Genomic DNA, 19145 nt, shown 5'->3' with positions numbered 1-19145 from the left:
GCTCCACCCATGGACAAGGTCAACACAGATTGAGCGGCCTCGGACTTGGGACTTTGATCGAGTTCCAGTAAGATGGGCACCACGTAGAGTGTCATTTCCACCCCTATACGATACAAAGAACAAAGCGTAAGGACAAAAGGAGGGGTACTTAAACTTCCTGCTTACCCATGGGTAAACGTTCCACGGCCTTGGACCATCGTTGAATCACGCGCAGGGCCCAAGACCAATGGGCGGATTTGAGGGATAGCAGGGATTCGGCCACACTCATCCATTCGTGGTCAGAAATCCACGGCGTGATTTGCAAACTTTCGTGGGCAGGATGGCGAGACCAATCCTTGTCTTTGACTTTCAGGTCTCTGACCTTCATGTTGGCCGAGGTGAAAATTGGGATGGCTTTGAGCTTCAATGCAATGACATAAATCNTTGGACTCGCTGCCTCTCAACTTGATCCTGACCTACTTGTCTTGGCAGTTCTATCGCCAAGCGGACAGTTCGTCTTCGCGGAAACTTTTTCGATTCACTCTGATACATCTCCCACTCCTCATGACTCTTATGTTCATTAGTAAGAAACGATCAGCCACAAAACCCGCACCGCAAGAAGTGAAAGGGCCTCCAAGTGACATATTATGATAAGTGATTTCAATCGTTGTACGCCTCGATTATCCTCGCCCGTGATGAGATAAAGCACTGTTAAGGTTATAAACTTAAGATTTTTATTTCTTACAAGTCACTACATTATGATGACCCAGAACCGTTAAATTTGAGGGGCGGGCTGTTTACTTTTCATGGTCGAATTGACCGGGCTGCTTCCGTTGCAATCGATCGTGTTCCATTTCTGCCGTGTAGTAGACCAAATAGCTCAAGAGCATGGCTGCAATGAATAGAAATACAGACATGAGCCGACTGGCGAACCCGCCGGGAATATGATATTTTTGAGAATCAAACCATTCACGGAATCTGTCCGAAGTTGCGATTTCGGCACCATTTAAAAAATCAAATCTGAGCTTAGGAGCTTCAGCTAATAATTGTGCAGCTTTCGTTACTTTAAGACCAGATAAAACTGAGTTTTCTCAAACCAACGAGCAATGAGCGCGTGAAATATCATTCCCAACCTATCTTGGCCCTGTAACACTCCTCAAGTACTCAAATTATCAACCCTTGACGATTTGGTGACAAATTTGAAGTCCTCTTTTTCTTCCATTGGAAATGAACCAAAAAGGAACTTATTTCCCGACCCTTCACGACCTTGTTTGAACTTACGGGGCACCACGTAGAAGAAGGATTGGCGGAAACGCCAAAAGATGTTGGGCACGCCCTGTGAAATGGCTCCGGCGAAAGCTCGCTGTTCCAATGGGGACAGATGGTACTTGACCGTCCCGCGGATCACGGCCAAGTTGCCGAACTCCTTGCGCAACAGGAAACTGGGACGCATCTTGATGGGCTGAAATGAACACAAAGGCCCACAGACCGTTAAAAGACTGTATTAAGTTCTTTTTTTGCCACCATGTTCAAGCTTAACATCGTTGGCAGCTAAGCTAGGTTCATTTCAAAACAAGTAGGATCCCCCTGTAACAGGTAAAAAAATCCGTCAATCCGGGAATTCGGATGCACGGAACTCAGTGACATTCCAAGAACCGAGCCCGCGATCCACTCACGATTCGGGCTTTCCAGGTTGATCAATGATCGGTAAGGCTTCGAGTTCGTCTTCAAGGTTCTAATGGCTTGATTCTTACCTCGAGTTGGTTGAGTGCGGGACTGAAATTCCTCAGCAATCGAGGTCGACCCAAGAGAAGTGAGAAGTTAGAGGCAATGGCGATGCTGTATACAGGCTCTGTTGACTATTTGGACCATTTGGACCCTAGTAAATTACAGCTGATCACGAGGCTGGCTTTAGTTGAGGCTGAAGCGGCTAGAGCGGCTATACCGACGAGGTTGAGAGCCCAGCATGAGCGAAGATTCCGTTGCAAACGCGGATGTACGGTACAGCAGAGGCGGCGCTGGATCGTTTGGGGTTTGTGCCCGTGCGCTTAAACGTTCGACAGTTGCCCACGTACTATATGATGCTGTCCAAATCGCGCCTAACGCNAATGCTCATTCTTGGTAACGTCCAAGCCTTTACTCAGAAAGGTTAAAAAAAGGGCCTCTGGAGGGATATTTGGTCCTGCAGGGTAAAATATTTTATTTTTCTGATCTCAAAATGGCTTCAAATCTAGTTTTCTCCCAAGCGTCCAAAATATTACTTTATATTCTACATGGTTAAGCCTCAAAATCTCTTATTCATTCAATTTTAGTAAAGCAAATTCAGTGGGTGTTCAAATCGGAACGTTCACCTTAGAAAAAGTAATGAATTAAAGATTAAGAAAGTAAGCATTTAAGTAATGAGTCAACAAATCACAATGTCAACTTTTAATGTAATGAAGGCCGTCACAGGTCCCTCGTGAACTGAAACCAAAACAATACTTAGTTTTGAGGTGGTTTTGCTTTATTACCGCTTTTTTGAAATGATTTACAAAATCGCTCGTAGGCCAGCTAAGAACTTTGCATGCCACTAAGAGCAAACTTAAGCTGAGCTTAGAATATACAATTAGAATATACAATTTAGCACTGTAGTGGAAAAAAATATTAAAATCTGAATATGTTAAAAAAGATAACAAAGGTTCCGTCAACTACGTTTGACCCCCTTTTTACTGCAACAATATAAAAACAGACATTTCTTTGCATTATGACTCATTCATTGACAGAAACGCTTGCTCTTTATTTGTGCAACATTTCATTGCTTAATGTCTAATTCATTTTTTTCAGATTACAATTGTTTGATAACCTTAACGTTTTGCATTTGTGACAAATCATTGATCTTTGTTTATGCCTGGCATGAAGAATTTTTGACGGACTTCTTTACTGCTACACTGGGAATATGAACCCCAGCATTTCAAGACGGAAAACGTATTCATTTTACTTATCCTTATTATTCATGTAATATCGAGATATAATAACGAGAAATGTTGCTTAGAGTCACCTGATCTGTAACTTCTTCCGTATATTTCCTCTGAAATATTGCATGAAACTTCAAAAAAGTGAAAATATTAAGACCCCTCATTATCAGATTTCCTATTCGAACTTGGTTGATGGATACATTCTACTACAGGGAGCTAAATATTACTAGAGCTCGGAAAAGAGGTACAAATCAAAACCAAAACTTTTTATGTATTTCAGTAATTTCGGGCAAATACCCACTTTTTGTGCCATTTTTTTCGCGTTTCATGATAAACGAATGCATCTGGTGGGTTTCAATGTTTTCATGACTGACCATTTTGCCAACTATTTTGTTTCTAGTAATTTCTCACTAAAAAAATAGCAAATTTTTTGAGAGCAGGAATCCAACTCCCCAGTGGTAAAAATTATGCGGCTCTTGATTAATTGCTAATTATATATGATCTATGATCCCATTTGGATCTTTTGTGCGCAAAAAAGCAAGACAAAGATTTGTTCACTGAATTAGTCAAAATTTGCACCGCACTATGTATTTAGACAAATTTTACTACCTTACTCAGCTTTCAGGACGATTTTTTCTACTTTGTTTCCGAGGTGTACATATCAAACAATCACTAGGGAGATGAAATAGCGATGATGAACGTTGATTAGAGTGAAGGGTATAACCATTCATACCTGGCAGGATGCCTAGCCAGCCCTCCACTGACTACATTGTACAACAATGATTAATAATTCTGAAGTAGATCCTGGATTGTGATGCTGTAATGCATATTTTTGGGGTCGACGTTCATTTAAAAAAAAGCGAATATGGTACTATCATTTATGGTATTATATTTTGAACTGACATGGTTCGTGGCCTAATTCAAAGTCACTATTGGCACACGGGTCATAGGGCCGCATCACGGGCATCTTGCTCTTCAATTTCACGAATGAGCCGCTTACGCTCCTCTTCCTGTCGGAGTTTACGCATCACCAGGCTTTCAAAGTCCTGGGTCCGGGCAACCGTTTCCGCCGAGGCAAACAAGGCCCCACCCAAGGGGGTCGAAAACGCCGATTCAGGCCGACTCGGACCCGAGGTCGGCGTCTGAGTATCGGTGATGAGTTTGACTTTAAGCGGATGATCCCGGAAGCCGGTCTCAATTTGTGCCGCCAGTTCCGCCGCACTTCGGGAGTGCATCTCGACTAACCCACTCATCTTACCGGGTTTGCCCAACACGATCACTTCGCCTACGTCTCCGTACTTGGCAAAGATCTGTCGGAGCTGGCTCTGATCATAGGCCGCGTCGTCCTTCCACCGCACTTTGAGCTTGGCCGATTCGGCGGGCGTGGATGGAAGGGGATAAGCTTGAGAGGAGGCCGTCCGAGTGGGTGAGGCACCCGACTGAGCCTGAGCCCCACGGATTTCGCGACTCAGCCGCTCTTGCTCTTCTTCGAGCACACGCGAGCCTTCGCGTCGGAGTCGCTCGATTTCACGGGCCAGTTGCTCTTCTTCCGATAAGCGTTCCACCACGGTTTGGAAAGCGGCTTCTTGGGCCTGGCGTTCTCGGGCTTCGAGATCGTCCTTCAATTTTCGGCGCTTGGCGTCCAATTGCTTATTGCGAATGGCGTGAGCCTGACGAGCTCGCAGGACTTGATCATAAGCCTTTTTGACCTCGGGATCGGTCAAGACCTCGTAGGCGTCGGAGAGCCGATGAAAGGCCTGGGCAGCCAAGGGATCATCCGGGTTCTTGTCCGGATGGCATTTCAAGGCCTTTTGACGGTAAGCTCTTTTGATGTCTTTTTCCGAACAATCGGGGAGAATGCCCAAGAGTTCATAGAGATCTTCATGCTTAATGCGTTCCATTAACTTGGCCATGGTGTTCAAAAGGAGCGAAAAAACTGCTATTGGATTTTCGAACTAGGTATTGGACTAAAAACGTAGGAATACCAATTTAGGATTGGCACTCGTTAGGTTGTGCGGCGTATTGGGCCAAAGCCCGCTTCAAAAGATCCGTGTCGATTCGGTTCTGGCACAGAAATTGGTCCTGGAAATGAAACACCGGGATCTCGTAACGATACAACTCAAACCAGTGGGCGTTTTCCGGAGCCGTGATGTCCACCTCTTGTAAGTGGAACTGGCCTTGGAAGGGCTGGAGCCGTGCTTTGGCCTGGTCGCACAGCGAACACGGGTCTTTGGTGTACAAGGTTAGCACGGGCAGAGCGGTCGAGCTCGAGGCATGAGCGATCCCGAGAACCCGCCTGTGAAAGAGACGCGTCGGACGGGTTTAAGTAAGACGTGACACGGTCGATCCAGGGGACACCCCGAGATTAAAGGCGCGGCCACGCCAGCCGGCGAGCTCACCTGGGGCTGCTTATGATGGCCCGGAGGCGTGGCGACAGGTGAAGAAGAACCGACATCACACAAAAGCCAGCCAGCCAGAATCACCTCAACGTGAGCCACAGAAATGTTCCCTTGGCCCTGAGGATATCTTATTTTTCGTTGGTTGGTAAGGGCAAGACAACATTGAAATTCAGGGTGACGACCCAGATAGGGAAAAGAAGTTCAAAATCCTTCAACTGACGATGGAGACCGTACTTTTTCTTTCCTGGTCGATCACTATCCGACGGGTTGGAGGTTTGAGAATTGCGAGAACTACCAATGTTTCTGGTGTTTTTGATAAATGCGCATTAAACCCCGGCCGATTCTCTGGTAGCCAACCATTCGGCCTGGTTTCTCGAAGATACCAATGTCTGGATTACTTTTCATTCGTTATGAAAGTCTCTCAATCTCTTGAAACTACTTGATTTATGGTTGTGGGTGCAATATCTCACCGGCCCAATGAACATGGCCTTAGCTATTTTGCTCACCCTGAAAGTTGAGTTGGCTTGTTTGTCAACAAATCCCAGAATTGAAGGAAGAGAAGAAAAAGACATTGGAGAGAGAGATACAAAACTTGTTCCTTCCAATCTTGCTCGCTTTTCCCAGCATGGATCACCATCACCCGTCCGTGACCATGGGCTTGAATCCCGGGACGGGTCCGCTCATTGGGCATGCCGGTGGGCCCTCTGGGGGCCACGCTTGGCCGGGCTCGGGCGGAGCCGGCACTGCCCTTCACGGGACCGGGACGAGCGGAACGGGAGTTGGGGGCGCTGCGGGTCACGCCGCCCTCATCATGGGACCTTCACCAGCCGGAGCGCTGTTGGGCGGAGATGGTGATGCCAATTCCGCTTTGGCTGAACTCGATCAAGGCTTGCGATGTGGTGAGTGGCCGTCGATAAAGGGGATCGCCCACTGGCAGTACGTCTAGTTCTTGAGGGGTGTTACTCCACGCTAAAGCCAAATTCATGATAAGCATTTCATGACCTGGTTGACTAGTTGCCCGGCTTCCGCTCTCACGGATTTTAACGGACGATTCCTTTATAATTGACGTTTAGATTCAGAATGGCTGGGGTCCGGATTTTCTAGGCCATACCCATTTGCTCGGCTAAATTGTCTTACCATTTGTTGCAGGTCGATTAGGCGAGCAGAGTGAGGCGATCGTTCGATTCCCCCGCTTGTTCCAAAAGTATCCTTTCCCGATTCTCATCAATTCAGCTTTGTTGAAGTTGGCCGATGTGTTTCGCCAGGGCAGCAATTTCATTAAGCTCTGCGTGTTGAGTGTCATTCAGCAGAGTCATCGCCATCTCGACAAGATCACCAATGTGGACGAGTTCGTCAAACGCATCGTTACCGTCCTTCATTCCAACGATGCCATGGCTCGAGCCCTGACCTTGAGGTAATGTCAACGATGCCAATGACCCGCCAAAGGTAGTTCTGTAGCTATGTTTGCAATCTTTCTAGAACACTAGGTGCTATTGCCGAGATCATTCCTGAGCGAAAACAGGTGCACCACAGTATTCGTAACGCTTTGGATTCCCACGATACGGTCGAGTTGCAAGGAGCCATTTTTGCCTCGGGCAAATTTGCCGCCCAGTCCCAGATGTTTGCCACAAACATGTGTGAAAAGATCTCGGAAATGATCCGTGGTCATGCCATGCCTTTGGAAATGAAACTAAAACTCATTCCCATCTATCAGCACATGCATCATGACGCTCAGACGGCCTGCGATGTGCGCGAAACTTGCGTTCAAATGCTGGATGGGTATCCCTCGGCCGATTTCGTGTGTGTTACCCTTCACACTTTGACCCTGTTGTCCGGACGCACTTTAGTGGCCATTCCCGACCAAGTGGAATTGCTCTTGGCCTACCTACGAATGGATTCGCGAACCTCGGTCAAAAAGCGAGTTTTAGCGGACTTGCGGTTCTTGGCCAGTGAGGATTATGCCCATCTATGGTCCATGGATGGATCAGCCGAGAACGTGCTGACAGTAATTCAATTTGCAAGTGAATGCGAATCAGATGACGAGCGATGTGGAGCCCTGTCCATTCTGTGCGATCTCATTGAGCACGCATCCATTGAAATGTTTTCTTTGGAAAACGCCGAATCGCCCGTCCTGCGATTGGCCGAGAAGTGCTGCTATGGAACGAACTTGTTTTGCGTGGCATACGGAACCAAGCTCATGACCCAAATCGCCATTAATTGCAAACGGGAACTTCATTACATCGATGGTGAGTGACGGTTAAGTCTCAGTTGACCATTAATGATTGACATATGATTGTTTTTTTGTTCTATAAGGTGTGGATGTCAGTAGCGAAGCCATTATGGCCATTGAGGCTCTCTTCCTTCTTCTGAACACCATGAAGGTGAAAGTGTCCACCACCAAGGTGTTGAAAGAGTGCATGAAATGCCTCGTGCTGTTGTGTCAAGTCCACCCCGAGGCCTGCGATCAGTTCGTGGATATTGTGGGCGATGCTCTAGCGCCGGATAATCAGTCTATGCCTTTGTTGTCCGAAGTATTGGTGTCTCTTGGGCACGTGAAATCTGGCGTTCTCAAGCCGCTCTTGCCTCAAATCTGTCACACCATAGTGACTCTAAGCGAGGAAGAGTCTTCGCCCAATCGAGACCTAGTGTTCAACTTCCTTCTCACGGCTCTATGTCAAACGATGAAAGGCCATTCATGGACACCAGAGGCAAAGACGGTGCTAAAGGACTGCATGAGCAATTTCGAGGGCTGGTCGGCCTACCGATTGGCTCGTAACCTGTGTCGCTACGGTCATTTCGATCAGGCACAACTGATATTTAAGGAATTGGCAGGATTGGTCTCATCTGAGCACTTTTACTTTTGGCTCACAGGTAAGTTAAGCAAACGGCCTGTTTGTTTTTTCACGCCGATGGTCCATTCATTACCTTGAACAAATTCTTATTAGGAATGGAACACGTTTGTGAGGGCGAGGCCCTCTTGAGTGATTCGGAGAACACCGATATAGTCGCCAGGATCACTTCGGGCAAGTCGAGTATACTTTTGGGCATCGCCTCATTTACCGCTGCCACCACTCAATCGAAACATCACGAGTTTCAAGTCAGGTACGTTACAGCACCGTCTGCGCTTCATAAACTTCATCTCTTCTATCTTCCAATTTGACGAAAGTTTTGATGTGCCTTGGAATGTTTACAGTTACTTGAAATGCCGCAGTGAAATGCTCCAAGCATTGGGCCAATTGCTCTTCTCGTGCCACAGTCTCAGAGCAGCCCCACCCCCGGCCATTGCCAGCTCTCAAGCTAAGCAATCACATGATGATCTGCAACGATGTGGACGAATTACACAATTGTTACGGAAATGCGTGCAAGACTTTTTGAATGTGAGCAAAATGTTCAGCGAACTCTACCAGACCTCATTTGATGCGGATCCCGTCACGTTGATTCAGCTCCAGCTCCTCCAGCAGATCAATGCGTCCATTTCGAAATGGATTGAAGGTATTTGTTTGAAAAGTTCCCTTCAAGGAACCATCTTTCAAGATCTCAGTGTCGAGTTCAACCCCAACTTGGATAAAAGTAAAAACGACTATGGGATCGAGATCCAAGACTTGATCAACACATGCGAAAAAGTGGCTACATGCTTCAGAGAGATCTCTGATCCTTCCATTCAACCGATCACGAACATTCACACGGATTGCTTATTTCAAGTGATTGCTTTGCTCATTTCTTCGCCTTTGGGGTTGCCTCGGTTCTTCTTCCAATCCCTCCAGCAAACGCATTTAAAACTGGCCGTCACGCCTCAACCGAGATCGTCTGGCGAACCAGTGGGCGTGTCCACGTGTCAACAGTTTGCCATCAAAGTGGAAGGTGTGATCGCAGCCGCTCATCAGACCCCCAAACCTTTCCGAACCGTGGAATTTGTCATGATCTCCCTTCACTCAACCCTCGTGACTGCCAACAAATCCTCTGGATTGGAGGTCCGTAAGGTTTCCGAATGTAGCCAGGCCTTGGAAGAGAAGGCCGTTCCTCACAATGACTTCTTTACGGCCCAGTTCTTGGTCCCTTTTGCCGTGGCTGGATTCCATTTGGTCACGATTGAAACTCAGCTCGTGGATAGCGAGGGTCGAAGCTGGAGAACCGGGCAGAAAGTCACGTTGAATATCAAAGCGTTCGAAGACGGGCATAATCGTCCCTCCGTTAGACAAGGCACTCGTTAAGAACAGGAATAAACTGTATTCGTCGCTCTACGCTACTATAAAAATATGTACAAGTATGCTGGCAAACAAATGTGTAATAAGATAAATTGTTCAAGCGATCGAGCAATCAATGTGCCCCTCCTTTGGAAGCGTTTCGATTACGGAGGAGCAAGCTCGAACTAAATAGGTCATCGTGCCATAGGTTCCGCTAGGAGCGGAGTCATAAAAGTGTCTACAAATTCCTGCCGCCCCTTGGCAAACCAAAGGTTGACCACGGTTTCCACCATTGCCTTCGTGATCTGTGGCACAGCAAAGCGTGGCGTCGCCTTTCGCGTTGAACTGCAAGAAGATTGATTGATTAATTGCATAAGTGTGCGGTATTAACAATGGCTAATAAGTTAGGGTAGGGTTGCTCTCATACCTGGTCAATAAGGAAGAATTTATTGGCCATGGAAACAATATTTTCTACTTTGACGATTTGACCAAAATGAGCCACCACTTCATATTCTGCCGCTAAAGACAGAACCATTAATGCTTCGACCATGAGCTGACGATATTCGGGTTCCGGAATCGTGTTCAAGGCACCCTCGACTCGCAAAGCGAATTTCATTTCGCCCCGAGTCATCTGAAACGCTCATAAGGTTTTTATGGACAATTCATTATATTTTTGGTTCGTTTCGTACCTCTTGTGTCAGGCACGTGTCGAGCGTGTTGCCCTGAATGGATAAGACATTACACTTGAGAAGCACTTTCCAGATCTTCTCGTAAAATCCCCTTGGCACTCGATTCAAGGCTCCATCCAGACATCGTCTCCGCATCCACGACCCTTGTCGTTCGATATCGTCGTCACTGTCCTCATCCGAGCCATCCTGAGACTCTTTCTTTTCCATGATCGTGCTAGGAACTGGGATGGCACTCACGGAGAGTGCCTTTCTCTGCAAAGAACCAACAAAGAAAAACAATGCCAAGTGGCAATTTGCGATTTGAAAGGCTTCAAGGCTTCTCCTGAACCATACCTTAACTTCTGGCGTGACTTCATGTTTAGGAGGAGGAAGACAATCTCGAGAGCTCTTTCGGACCTTTTGGATGTATTTCTGGAATGGAAAGATCTCAGTTCGGTAAAATATGCAATTCATTGCACCTTTCAAATACTCTAGGTAGGTTACACTTCTAGAAAAAAAGAGCATGCAGAGTCACTGACAGAGATGGAAGTCAAATCACTAGATAACTTAAATTATGAACAAATCTAGACCAAGCGTTGAAAGACGGCGTTAATCTGACCTTAGACGTAGAGAGACGAAGTAAAGCAACAGGAATTAAGAATGATCAAAGAGTAATGGTAGCAAAGCAAATCGTTTCATTCTTTTGATATTTTTGAAGTATCGAATATGATGCTTGGATGCAACCAAAAAGAAAGGCTGAGGGGGTGAGATGACCGCGCCCAAGGCTTAGTGATAGCGGAAATGATACAATGAACCTCATGCACCGGTGATACTGTAAATGATTTACCGTGACATTTCGTAACTGCCTCCATTTCCTAATTGCTCCCTTGCGATTCTGAAATGGCCTCCTCCATTAAAATTACTTCTACTCATTGCAGGGCACACTATTTGGCACGTTCAGGTATATGGACAAACTTTAATAAGGCAGTCGCTATGTCTAATTGGTTACTTGAGAAGCCAACAGCTCGGAAAGATTTCGAAGATACCTTTGAGACCGTCGCGTGGTCGCACACGATGCTATAGCCACTCTCCAATTTGTGGATGCCAAATTCTCGTCCAGACATAATATGATGAAGAAGCCGACGCATTTCGAAAGGAGAAATGTTAATTAACTCCTCTGACGCGTCCTCGGTTTTCATCTTGAGGCTAACAGAAGGAAGAAAAAAGAATCAACAATGAGGCCAAGAGCAAAATGAACACGAGAGCCTTTCTTTACCTTCGGGCCAACTCCATGGCCATAACTTGTATGATTAATCCAATCCGGAGCCTCAACATCCCATGGAAGAGTTGCGGCTCTGTCTGGATGAACATGGCCAAGTATACCAACAACTCTTGAGAGAGCATGGCCATACTTTCATCACCATCGTAAGCCTCGTGAATGATTTGACGGAGTTCGGTGGAGGTGAGCTTGCCTCCCGATATTTTGGTCTCGCTATTCGGAGGCATCCCCACTGTTACTTGTTTTTGACGGACCAAGAGATCCGTTACCGATTTGGACAAGTCCTCGACCTTCTTGCCCAAGAAACCGGCACAATGACGGACTAAACCCCAATGCTTCTTCGAACAAGCCGCTTCATACAGGGTTCTCAAGAGGTCACGAACGCAAACATCTTCGCCGGTCTAGATTGAATTGATGAACGAACCTGTTAGTGCCTGTTGTTACGGTGTGACAATGTGAACAGGCTAAAAGCTTACTCGTTGAACCTTGATCTTCTGATCCAATCCGTAGCAATAGACTAAGTAATGCATAATGTCGCCTTGCTCGTCCAAGGTCTGAGATTGGGCGAGCATTTCCACCACTTCCTGTAATCCCAATTGTCCATATTGTGATTCTGACATGATTTTGGACCGGGCCACGAGATCGATATCTCTAGTTTGGAGTTCTTCGGTCGACTCCTGCTTAATCAATTGCGCCATTTCCAAGCCTTCGGCTACAGGAAGATAAATTTTAGTTTTTGAAGACGAATGGATCTTCCAAACTATGCTTCTTTCTTACGTGATTCGCCGCCTAATTTGAGTGATCTGGATCTCCGGACAGATCCGCGGACAGAAAGCCGTTTCATAGCCACGCCTTGCGAGGAGTGTCCCTTGGTTTTCAGTAGAGAAAACAGGGATGCGGCAGATTTGCCCATTTGATCGGTGAGGTATCTGTAAACAGAAATGGAATCTTATGATACGTTTGTCCGCTTTTCTCCTTGGATCAAGTTATTTTAGGGTTATTGCTCCAAATTTGCATGCTGGGGTGAGTTATGGGATGAGGAAGGAGAACGTACTTCCACCTAGAATGAGGTTAGGAAGGATGTGTTGAAACAAGTTAGTTTCGGAAGGACTTTTGACAGAAACTGAAGACAGGCTCACTTTTCCACACTTGGCAAGAGACGATCGGGTTGACCTTCCTCCACTGCGCCCAAAAAGCTCAGATTAGTAATGCACGAAGTCGATAGGAATTGTTCAAACGTGCCGAAAGTCACACGAGCTCCATTGATATAACCATTTTGGAGCTTCTTCAAACTGGACAACATGGCTGGATGAACTTTCCCATTATCTACGAGAAGATTTAGGGTTAGACCATGGTGGACAAAGTGAACATTATTAATAGTATAACTCAAAGGCGATCAGTACCAAGCATGCTTTCTCCGAGGATAAGCGTTATGAGTGGTCTTCCAGAAGCCTTCCAACACGTCGACAGGTTGTTCAATCCGTACTCAAGCGTGGTCATCATGAGTGAGATATCGCAATCCATGTAGTTCCTTGACACGTCGAACCTCTACCAAAATTGAGGACACGGAAAATGTGCGAGATTCAATACAAATTTGAGTCAAGGGCGTTTCGCAAGCTTACCTGTGGAGTGAAGGCGAAGACTCTCTCCCCAATCTTGTACAACTTGCTTGTGGACAAGATACCCACGTCGCGATTTTTTCGGCCAGTCAAGCCTAATTTTTCATTTTTGCCTAAACGATGAAAGAGTGCAAAGGGGTTGAAAGCAATAATCGATCAATCATTTCACTTCATTTCAGCTATTACCTAAGAATGTGTAAAGATGAGAAAGGACTCGGGCAGGATGCACTTCGATGGGACTGACTTCAGACAAGGTCTTTACTTCGATCTCATGGGTGGCTAATAAATCTTTAATCTTGCGATCCTTCGCCAGAACCACCACCTGTTTTGTTGTGACGGTCAAAATGTTATTTGGTCTATGTACGTAGAGTTATAATACTATTGGTCTTTCGGTCCGGAAATTTACCTGCACCACCACATCAGGGCGTTTGAGCGTACTCAACCTCCGATTGATCGGGTCTAATTCTCCCACTGCGATGAAGTTTTCCATGATCAAGCGTCCAATGACGTACAAGGACTGTGCCCACATGAATGGGACTCTTCCCATAGGGATGCGAGCTTGGGATCCAGGTTCCAATTCTTCTTTTGGAGTATCTTCCAATGACACCGAATAGAGCTCGGGGACCCATTTGATGCCGTCACCAGATTTCACCATGACATCATCCAATGCCTCGGAATATTGTAAGGCGGTCTCGCGATCTCCCACAAAACACGAATTGACCACCATGTAGCAAAAGAACAGAGGCCATTGGCATTCCGTGTTCTCGAAGAGTCGTAATTCCCAAGGTTCATAGTGGAGTTTGGTCGAATTCTAGTTAAGAGAGGGGGAGAAGTTGGTTGCCAATCACAAAAAGAAGAGGAGCCCCCAAATCACGAAAGTACCTCTCTGGGATTTTTGTAACCATCCCGGAGGAAACTGCGGCACCCATATTTGCCACCTAGATTATTAATGACCTCGTCACACGTCTTCTTGATCAACTCCGGAGTCTCCACGGCAAAAGCTGGAAACCCAATCACAGTGAGCAGAGCTGCGTCTGTCTCTTTGGACAGGGATTCCCTGGGTAACATGGACTGGAAAACATTCAAGACATCCGCTAAAAGCCTGAATCTTTGATTTGATTGCCGGGGACGGGGTTTTACCTCAAGAACAGCGTGACACTTTTGGGTCTCATCAGCCATCACGTGGATCACCGAGGCACTGCCACCTCGAGCACCGAAGAGGTCCAATTCATTGACGGCTTCCAGCGCCGCCTTGGCCATGCCAATGGAACTTGAGTTGAGTTCCACGATGCCCATATTGGTTTTGTCGCCTCGTTCCCAGATTCCGTAATCCTGATACACAAGAAAATGCGAGTTCAGTCGCCATTAATTAATAGAAAACGACTCATAGTGAAAGCGAGATGATTACTGGAGTGCAGTACGCGGCTTCGATGAAAAAGACCAGGTTTTGAACGAAGGCCACTTCATCTAGGGAGAAAATTATCTGCATGCCCGAGGCCGTCATTTGAGCCAGAATCAGCAGATAGAGTGAAATGGAATCCACTTGAAAGTGGCCCCAATCGTCATCGCCCACTACCTGGAACAAAATCCAACCGGGGGTCAGTCCCTTCGAGACCCTTGTCTTCGTCACCATCTTACGGGAAGACCGGTTTCCGAAGAGAATTTGGCATGGATCGAGTCCTTGGGGGAGAAGGTCTCCTTGAATCGCTCCACTCGATCACTTTGTCTCATCATGCATGTCAAGAGCCCTCGCATACATTTGACCGTGGCTTGTTCCAATTCGTGGGTCTAAAAGCGCGATCAACATGGCAACCTAGGCAGATATGTCAAAACATGTATAAAGGCCATGCCTTGTCTCACCTTGGACCGGTCCTCATCCAGGTCAGCGGCCTTCTTGTAAGCTGAGGCCAAAGACCACACAGCCAGAATGGAATACACGTTGTCTCGGATCCAAGCGTGGTCATTGTGCTCGGAAGCGGGCAACAAACCCGTCACCGGATTCTGAAAGGCAACAATCCACCCATGAGTCTGGTCAGACTCGGCTACTTGCTCTACTTTCGTCCTATCGGATACTGACCTGATATCGGAGGATGGTCTTGTGCACAATCCGATTAAAGATATCAAATCGGACGGCGGAATTGCTCCGACTCCTCATGGTGGATTGGACACTGCGTTGTTTCCCAATCAATAGCGACTCCTATTCAATATTAGAAAGACAAGGAGGCTTCGAGTTCCCTTCAATTGTCATATTTTTTGCACATCATTCAAAATGGAACAAGGGGAACAAACCACCAACACAACAAGTCAAGGGCAAAAGTACACCCACACAGATTTTGCGCGTTCTCTGCGTGCCTCTAGTGAGTGAGTGCCTCCGGTGCCTCATCCACTGTCTATCTACGTACGTCGAGTAGTTGGTGGCCAATGCAATGGCCATGGCCTACTCGTTGTACAAGCTGATGTGCCTCCTTCTCTGACGGATTCACTCTCCTTCACAAACGCACAACAACAAAGGATGGAAAGCAAGTCCTGAGGACGATTTCCAAGATCTCGCAGAACGGGAAAGGGACGGAATATTTGGCCATTTTATGCTAGATAAACGACTGGCGAGGCTACCCTCAACATGACCTCGCCTGTATTCGGTGAGTAACTAATGACATGAGTGGTCGGTGGTGGTGATGATGATGATGATGATGATGATGCTGCTAAACAGGATTTGGATTGCCAGGATCTAGTAGCTGGGCCTGAGTGATGTTGTGTGACGTGAACTCTCCAAAGCCAAAGAGAGAGAGAGATCAAGTCAAATGAAGTCACACCACCATCTCATGATCACGATTGGAGGGCACATTAGAAATAGAACTTACAGTGGAAGAGGCCCTCTGCTCATTTGGGAGATGGAACAACATTTCTCGAGGCGGATGAGTTTTTGTATCTTAATTGGAACTAATGAACCAACACATGGGGTGAAAGTTGCGAATTTGCCCAATGAAAACAAACGATGATGCGACCACAATCGGTTGGCCTCTCCATGTTCGGCTACAAATTTCCCCGGAGAAAGGATTGCCCTCTGAGATGAGTGGTGAGGAGTGTCATTTTGCCCTTACCTTGCTTGCTGGACTTGGCTACCATCATCCCTTTTACCTTTACCCCCTTCTTCCTAAGTTTTGTGTCTACGTCTGCTTGCGGTTGGTTGGTTGGTTGGCTCTCTTTGGGCGACCAATTTGGGACGCTCAGATTTAAAGGAATCAGGACAATTTCTTCCCTGAGAGTGAAAGGGTGAAATGGGTGGCTACTGCCTACTTACTAGCTGGATAGGTGTGGGAATGAGGTCAATGGATGAATGGTGGAGGTAGAAATAGTCTGTTAGAATTCTTAGGTGGTATTAGTGGCTTCGCTCGATCTGGTTTGAGCGAAATTCCGCAATAATGAAAACAGAATGAATGAACCCAGAAGTGCGCGAGCGTATCGTCAAACGAAGATGTTGCATCATCTTGGAATCAGAATGAATATATTCTCATAAACGTGCATTTTGGGTTGCAAACGTGGCCACATTTTGGCATCATCTTCATAGATCTTGTCTTTTGAGGGGAGGGAGGGAGGGGGAAAACGCAAAAATTCATACTCATGGGCTAATTAATTGACAGATCTGCCGATGGACATATTATGGAGGGGTTCTGGTCACAATGTGATTGGGAGATGGGGGGGGGGAATGATGAGTAGGGCGAGATGAGCATCTCCAAGCAACAAAAAGGGATTCAATGGCAACTAAGGACTCGGTTATAGACACAGCCTGTTTCACTTGTAGTTGACGAGAATGATGATGATAATCATGATGGCAGCGGCTTTTCAGATCAAGATTGGTCGGCCCGCTTGGCGTCGGCCAGATCCTGCATTTGACTCCGAATGAATTCGAATTTGTCGTGAATGCGTTTCTTATACCACGCCTCTTCACGATCCAAAATGATAAGGAAATTCTTGAGTTCAGGGACGGAAAACGATTCCCAAATGATCTCTCCAGGGTCATTCTCTTGGAGAACAAAGCACTTTTCTTCCGATCGCTTATCCTTGCACCACTGAAGGGCCAAGACCAGGGGTCTTTCACAATCCCTCATTTTTCGCATGCGAACCCGGCCCAAAGTGGATTTATCACTTCTTTCTTGACTAGCGCCTTTCACGGTCTTTTCATACAGGGCATACTTGTAGGGGTTATCAGCCACACGGAATTTGGCCAGGATGGCGCGAATCACATCCCGGGTGGTGGTCTCGTTGTTCACGTGCAGCGCCTTCATGGTGTCAGGAGGCAAGTAGAAGGAGGTCAGGGTACGATCATCCAGCGTGTCGTCCTTCATGATATTGTACACGGACGGTGGTCGAGTGCCGGAGATGACGTTGATCGGCCGCTGGAGATTGAGTTGCACGCGGATAAACCCTTGGCAGGTCTTGTCACACTCGTCGTAGACCGTCTCTTGGCCTGACGGACTGATGGCATTATATTCGCCGAGAATCACGCCCAAGTTGGGCCCAAACAGCTCTTCTAAATCAAATTCATAGTTCACACTGACTAGATCCATGCTCGTGTTACTGTCACAACTACTTCGGCGTCTCTGGCTCAGATCCTTCAAAAGCGCCTCGCCTTCATCGTGATCGAATTGGATCTGATCCACGTCACGGAGGGTTTTAAAATCGTCGTCATCCACCTGATCGGCTTCGGCCAAAGGCGGGCGCGAGCTCGGACCACTGGAGTTGAGACTGCCGGGACCAAAATCCAGGCTCGAGGACGGCGTGGCTTCCATGAGCTCGCTTTTCATGGTCGAGAGATTAGCTAAAGTTTCCTCGTCTTCGTCAAACCCGGCCGACATGGGCGTGGTATCGCCTTGTGGGGTGAGGCCAGGCACTTGACCCGAGGGCTGGGCGGCCATACTGTCCATTTCAGCCGCCTCGGCCTCGGCCGACCGCGGGATTTCCGAGGGTTGAAGTCGGGCGCAGTTGAGATTGATCTTCTTCTGACACTTGACATGGCACGTGTAGCTACAATGGATGCATTTGGAGGCTCCGGTATCATACAGACCCCAGATGAGGTCCCCGCAGAGATCACACCAGGTCGGATTGAAGGTGCCCAAGACTTGGAAGCAATGGCCTTCGCCCGTTTGGCCTTCAGCCTCGGGAATCGAAGGGAACGAGCTCATCTCGAAGTGTTCGTAGGCCTCGTAAAACACGTCCGAGTTCAAGGAGCTGGTGCTGGGTGAACTGAGCGCCACTGAGGCCGAGGAAGGCGTGCCAGCCGAAGACGAAGGGGTTTTCTTACGCAAATGACCCAAGAGATTCATCCCACCGGAAATGAGATGGGACAGGCCTAGATTGAGTTGGAGCCCGCCCAGGAAGTTGCTCCCACCTTCGCCTTTGGAAGCCGCGCGTTTATCACCGCCCCCCACGCCCAAGGGCGTCCTTTTGAGGGACGACGGAAGGGTCCGAGACATCCGAGAATTCGCCTGCACAAACATAAAGGCCAAGACTAAAACCTGTCCCGCTATTCGATACTTCACTTTAGGACATGATCAATCCGTTCAATCTCAGACTCCAGTAGGGATTAAGACTCCCGACTCACCATCTTGAGAGGCTGAAGGGCGATCCAGATATCCACGGGACCGCGTCCGGAGCGTCCACGCTCAGCCGATGGTTATTTACTCAACCCCGGGTGGTCCATGGTCCGTGGATGGCCGTGTTCCCTGGGCGTGCCACCCTGGGCTAGAGCTGGAACGGCGGGCACCTCAGATGAGACGACAAACGGCACCACGGTGGTCGACTCAATCGAGACTGAGAGGCTCACTCCCTTGGAGCCGAGGAACGGGTCGGCGGCCACTTGGAACTGGGAGGGCACTCACTCACTCGGATCGGTCAGATCGTTCAGATCCCAGGATAAATAATAACCTTTCCCTTCCATGGACCAATCACGTGCCTCCAAAGGAATGGGAACCACCAATCCCCGATCAGGCATGGCACAAAATATAGCGGTCATGAGAAATAAACGGACCCTCGGGGTTCCCCACATCACCCGGTCCAGTATAT

General features: G+C 47.5%; 6 protein-coding genes across 7 annotated transcripts in view; 1 reads left to right on the top strand and 5 right to left on the bottom strand.

The window, feature by feature from the left end:
* The window catches only part of LOC131878530 (uncharacterized), a 3338-nt gene extending 2911 nt beyond the window's left edge, over positions 1 to 427 (bottom strand). Inside the window, exons 1-2 of the mRNA XM_059224526.1 lie at positions 166 to 427; positions 19 to 103 (exon numbers count right to left, since the gene is read on the bottom strand). Coding sequence (XP_059080509.1) covers positions 19 to 103; positions 166 to 367 — 287 coding nt within the window. The 5' untranslated portion in view covers positions 368 to 427. The remainder of the gene's footprint in view (positions 1 to 18; positions 104 to 165) is intronic.
* A 269-nt stretch (positions 428 to 696) lies between these two features.
* On the bottom strand, positions 697 to 1889 carry LOC131878542 (cytochrome b-c1 complex subunit 8-like). The gene is made up of 3 exons (XM_059224539.1): positions 1734 to 1889; positions 1261 to 1441; positions 697 to 871 (listed from the first exon to the last, which is right to left on the bottom strand). The coding sequence occupies exons 2-3, from the start codon at positions 1430 to 1432 to the stop codon at positions 777 to 779; spliced, it is 267 nt and encodes an 88-aa protein (XP_059080522.1). The 5' UTR covers positions 1433 to 1441; positions 1734 to 1889; the 3' UTR covers positions 697 to 776.
* Positions 1890 to 3797: 1908 nt separating this feature from the next.
* On the bottom strand, positions 3798 to 5489 carry LOC131878539 (dnaJ homolog subfamily C member 17-like). The gene is made up of 2 exons (XM_059224537.1): positions 5333 to 5489; positions 3798 to 5229 (listed from the first exon to the last, which is right to left on the bottom strand). The coding sequence occupies exon 2, from the start codon at positions 4844 to 4846 to the stop codon at positions 3878 to 3880; it is 969 nt and encodes a 322-aa protein (XP_059080520.1). The 5' UTR covers positions 4847 to 5229; positions 5333 to 5489; the 3' UTR covers positions 3798 to 3877.
* Positions 5490 to 5874: 385 nt separating this feature from the next.
* On the top strand, positions 5875 to 9653 carry LOC131878528 (integrator complex subunit 7-like). Its single transcript, XM_059224524.1, has 6 exons — positions 5875 to 6231; positions 6482 to 6746; positions 6812 to 7578; positions 7646 to 8203; positions 8278 to 8434; positions 8526 to 9653. Exons 1-6 carry the CDS (start codon positions 5958 to 5960, stop codon positions 9541 to 9543), a joined length of 3039 nt encoding a protein of 1012 aa, XP_059080507.1. The 5' UTR covers positions 5875 to 5957; the 3' UTR covers positions 9544 to 9653.
* Positions 9598 to 15754, bottom strand: LOC131878527 (probable phosphorylase b kinase regulatory subunit alpha). 2 transcript variants are annotated; one of them, XM_059224521.1, is made up of 20 exons: positions 15160 to 15754; positions 14943 to 15083; positions 14721 to 14870; positions 14491 to 14658; positions 14223 to 14414; positions 13965 to 14153; positions 13489 to 13893; positions 13269 to 13404; positions 13086 to 13195; positions 12867 to 13011; positions 12603 to 12789; positions 12241 to 12392; positions 11940 to 12175; positions 11461 to 11864; positions 11231 to 11390; positions 11032 to 11079; positions 10539 to 10616; positions 10206 to 10457; positions 9944 to 10147; positions 9598 to 9861 (listed from the first exon to the last, which is right to left on the bottom strand). In XM_059224521.1, the coding sequence occupies exons 1-20, from the start codon at positions 15235 to 15237 to the stop codon at positions 9634 to 9636; spliced, it is 3663 nt and encodes a 1220-aa protein (XP_059080504.1). In that variant the 5' UTR covers positions 15238 to 15754; the 3' UTR covers positions 9598 to 9633. The 2 variants fall into 2 exon arrangements, with proteins under 2 accessions (XP_059080504.1, XP_059080505.1); XM_059224522.1 differs by lacking the exon at positions 11032 to 11079.
* Positions 15755 to 16570: 816 nt separating this feature from the next.
* LOC131878533 (ras association domain-containing protein 1 homolog) lies at positions 16571 to 19079 on the bottom strand. The gene is made up of 2 exons (XM_059224529.1): positions 18685 to 19079; positions 16571 to 18568 (listed from the first exon to the last, which is right to left on the bottom strand). The coding sequence occupies exons 1-2, from the start codon at positions 18685 to 18687 to the stop codon at positions 16931 to 16933; spliced, it is 1641 nt and encodes a 546-aa protein (XP_059080512.1). The 5' UTR covers positions 18688 to 19079; the 3' UTR covers positions 16571 to 16930.
* Positions 19080 to 19145: the final 66 nt, after the last annotated feature.

The sequence above is a fragment of the Tigriopus californicus genome, chromosome 3 (assembly GCF_007210705.1).
Source record: "Tigriopus californicus strain San Diego chromosome 3, Tcal_SD_v2.1, whole genome shotgun sequence".
NCBI classification, from domain to species: Eukaryota; Metazoa; Arthropoda; class Copepoda; order Harpacticoida; family Harpacticidae; genus Tigriopus; species Tigriopus californicus.
The sequence above is the reverse complement of the archived record's forward strand: the minus strand, read 5'-3'. Positions and strand labels throughout refer to the sequence as shown.

Excerpts from the sequence above, each read along its gene's own strand:
- LOC131878539 (XM_059224537.1), bottom strand. The coding sequence starts at position 4,846 with ATGGCCAAGTTAATGGAACGCATTAAGCATGAAGATCTCTATGAACTC.
- LOC131878542 (XM_059224539.1), bottom strand. The coding sequence starts at position 1,432 with ATGCGTCCCAGTTTCCTGTTGCGCAAGGAGTTCGGCAACTTGGCCGTG. Across the intron at positions 872-1,260 it reads CTTCTTCTACGTGGTGCCCC|CCATGCTCTTGAGCTATTTG; the intron begins GTAAGTTCAAAC and ends TATTCATTGCAG.
- LOC131878527 (XM_059224521.1), bottom strand. The coding sequence starts at position 15,237 with ATGAGGAGTCGGAGCAATTCCGCCGTCCGATTTGATATCTTTAATCGG. Across the intron at positions 14,415-14,490 it reads AAGCCGCGTACTGCACTCCA|GATTACGGAATCTGGGAACG; the intron begins GTAATCATCTCG and ends CTTGTGTATCAG. Across the intron at positions 11,080-11,230 it reads ACCACGCGACGGTCTCAAAG|AATCGCAAGGGAGCAATTAG; the intron begins GTATCTTCGAAA and ends AGGCCATTTCAG.
- LOC131878528 (XM_059224524.1), top strand. The coding sequence starts at position 5,958 with ATGGATCACCATCACCCGTCCGTGACCATGGGCTTGAATCCCGGGACG. Across the intron at positions 7,579-7,645 it reads GGAACTTCATTACATCGATG|GTGTGGATGTCAGTAGCGAA; the intron begins GTGAGTGACGGT and ends TTGTTCTATAAG. Across the intron at positions 8,204-8,277 it reads CTTTTACTTTTGGCTCACAG|GAATGGAACACGTTTGTGAG; the intron begins GTAAGTTAAGCA and ends AATTCTTATTAG.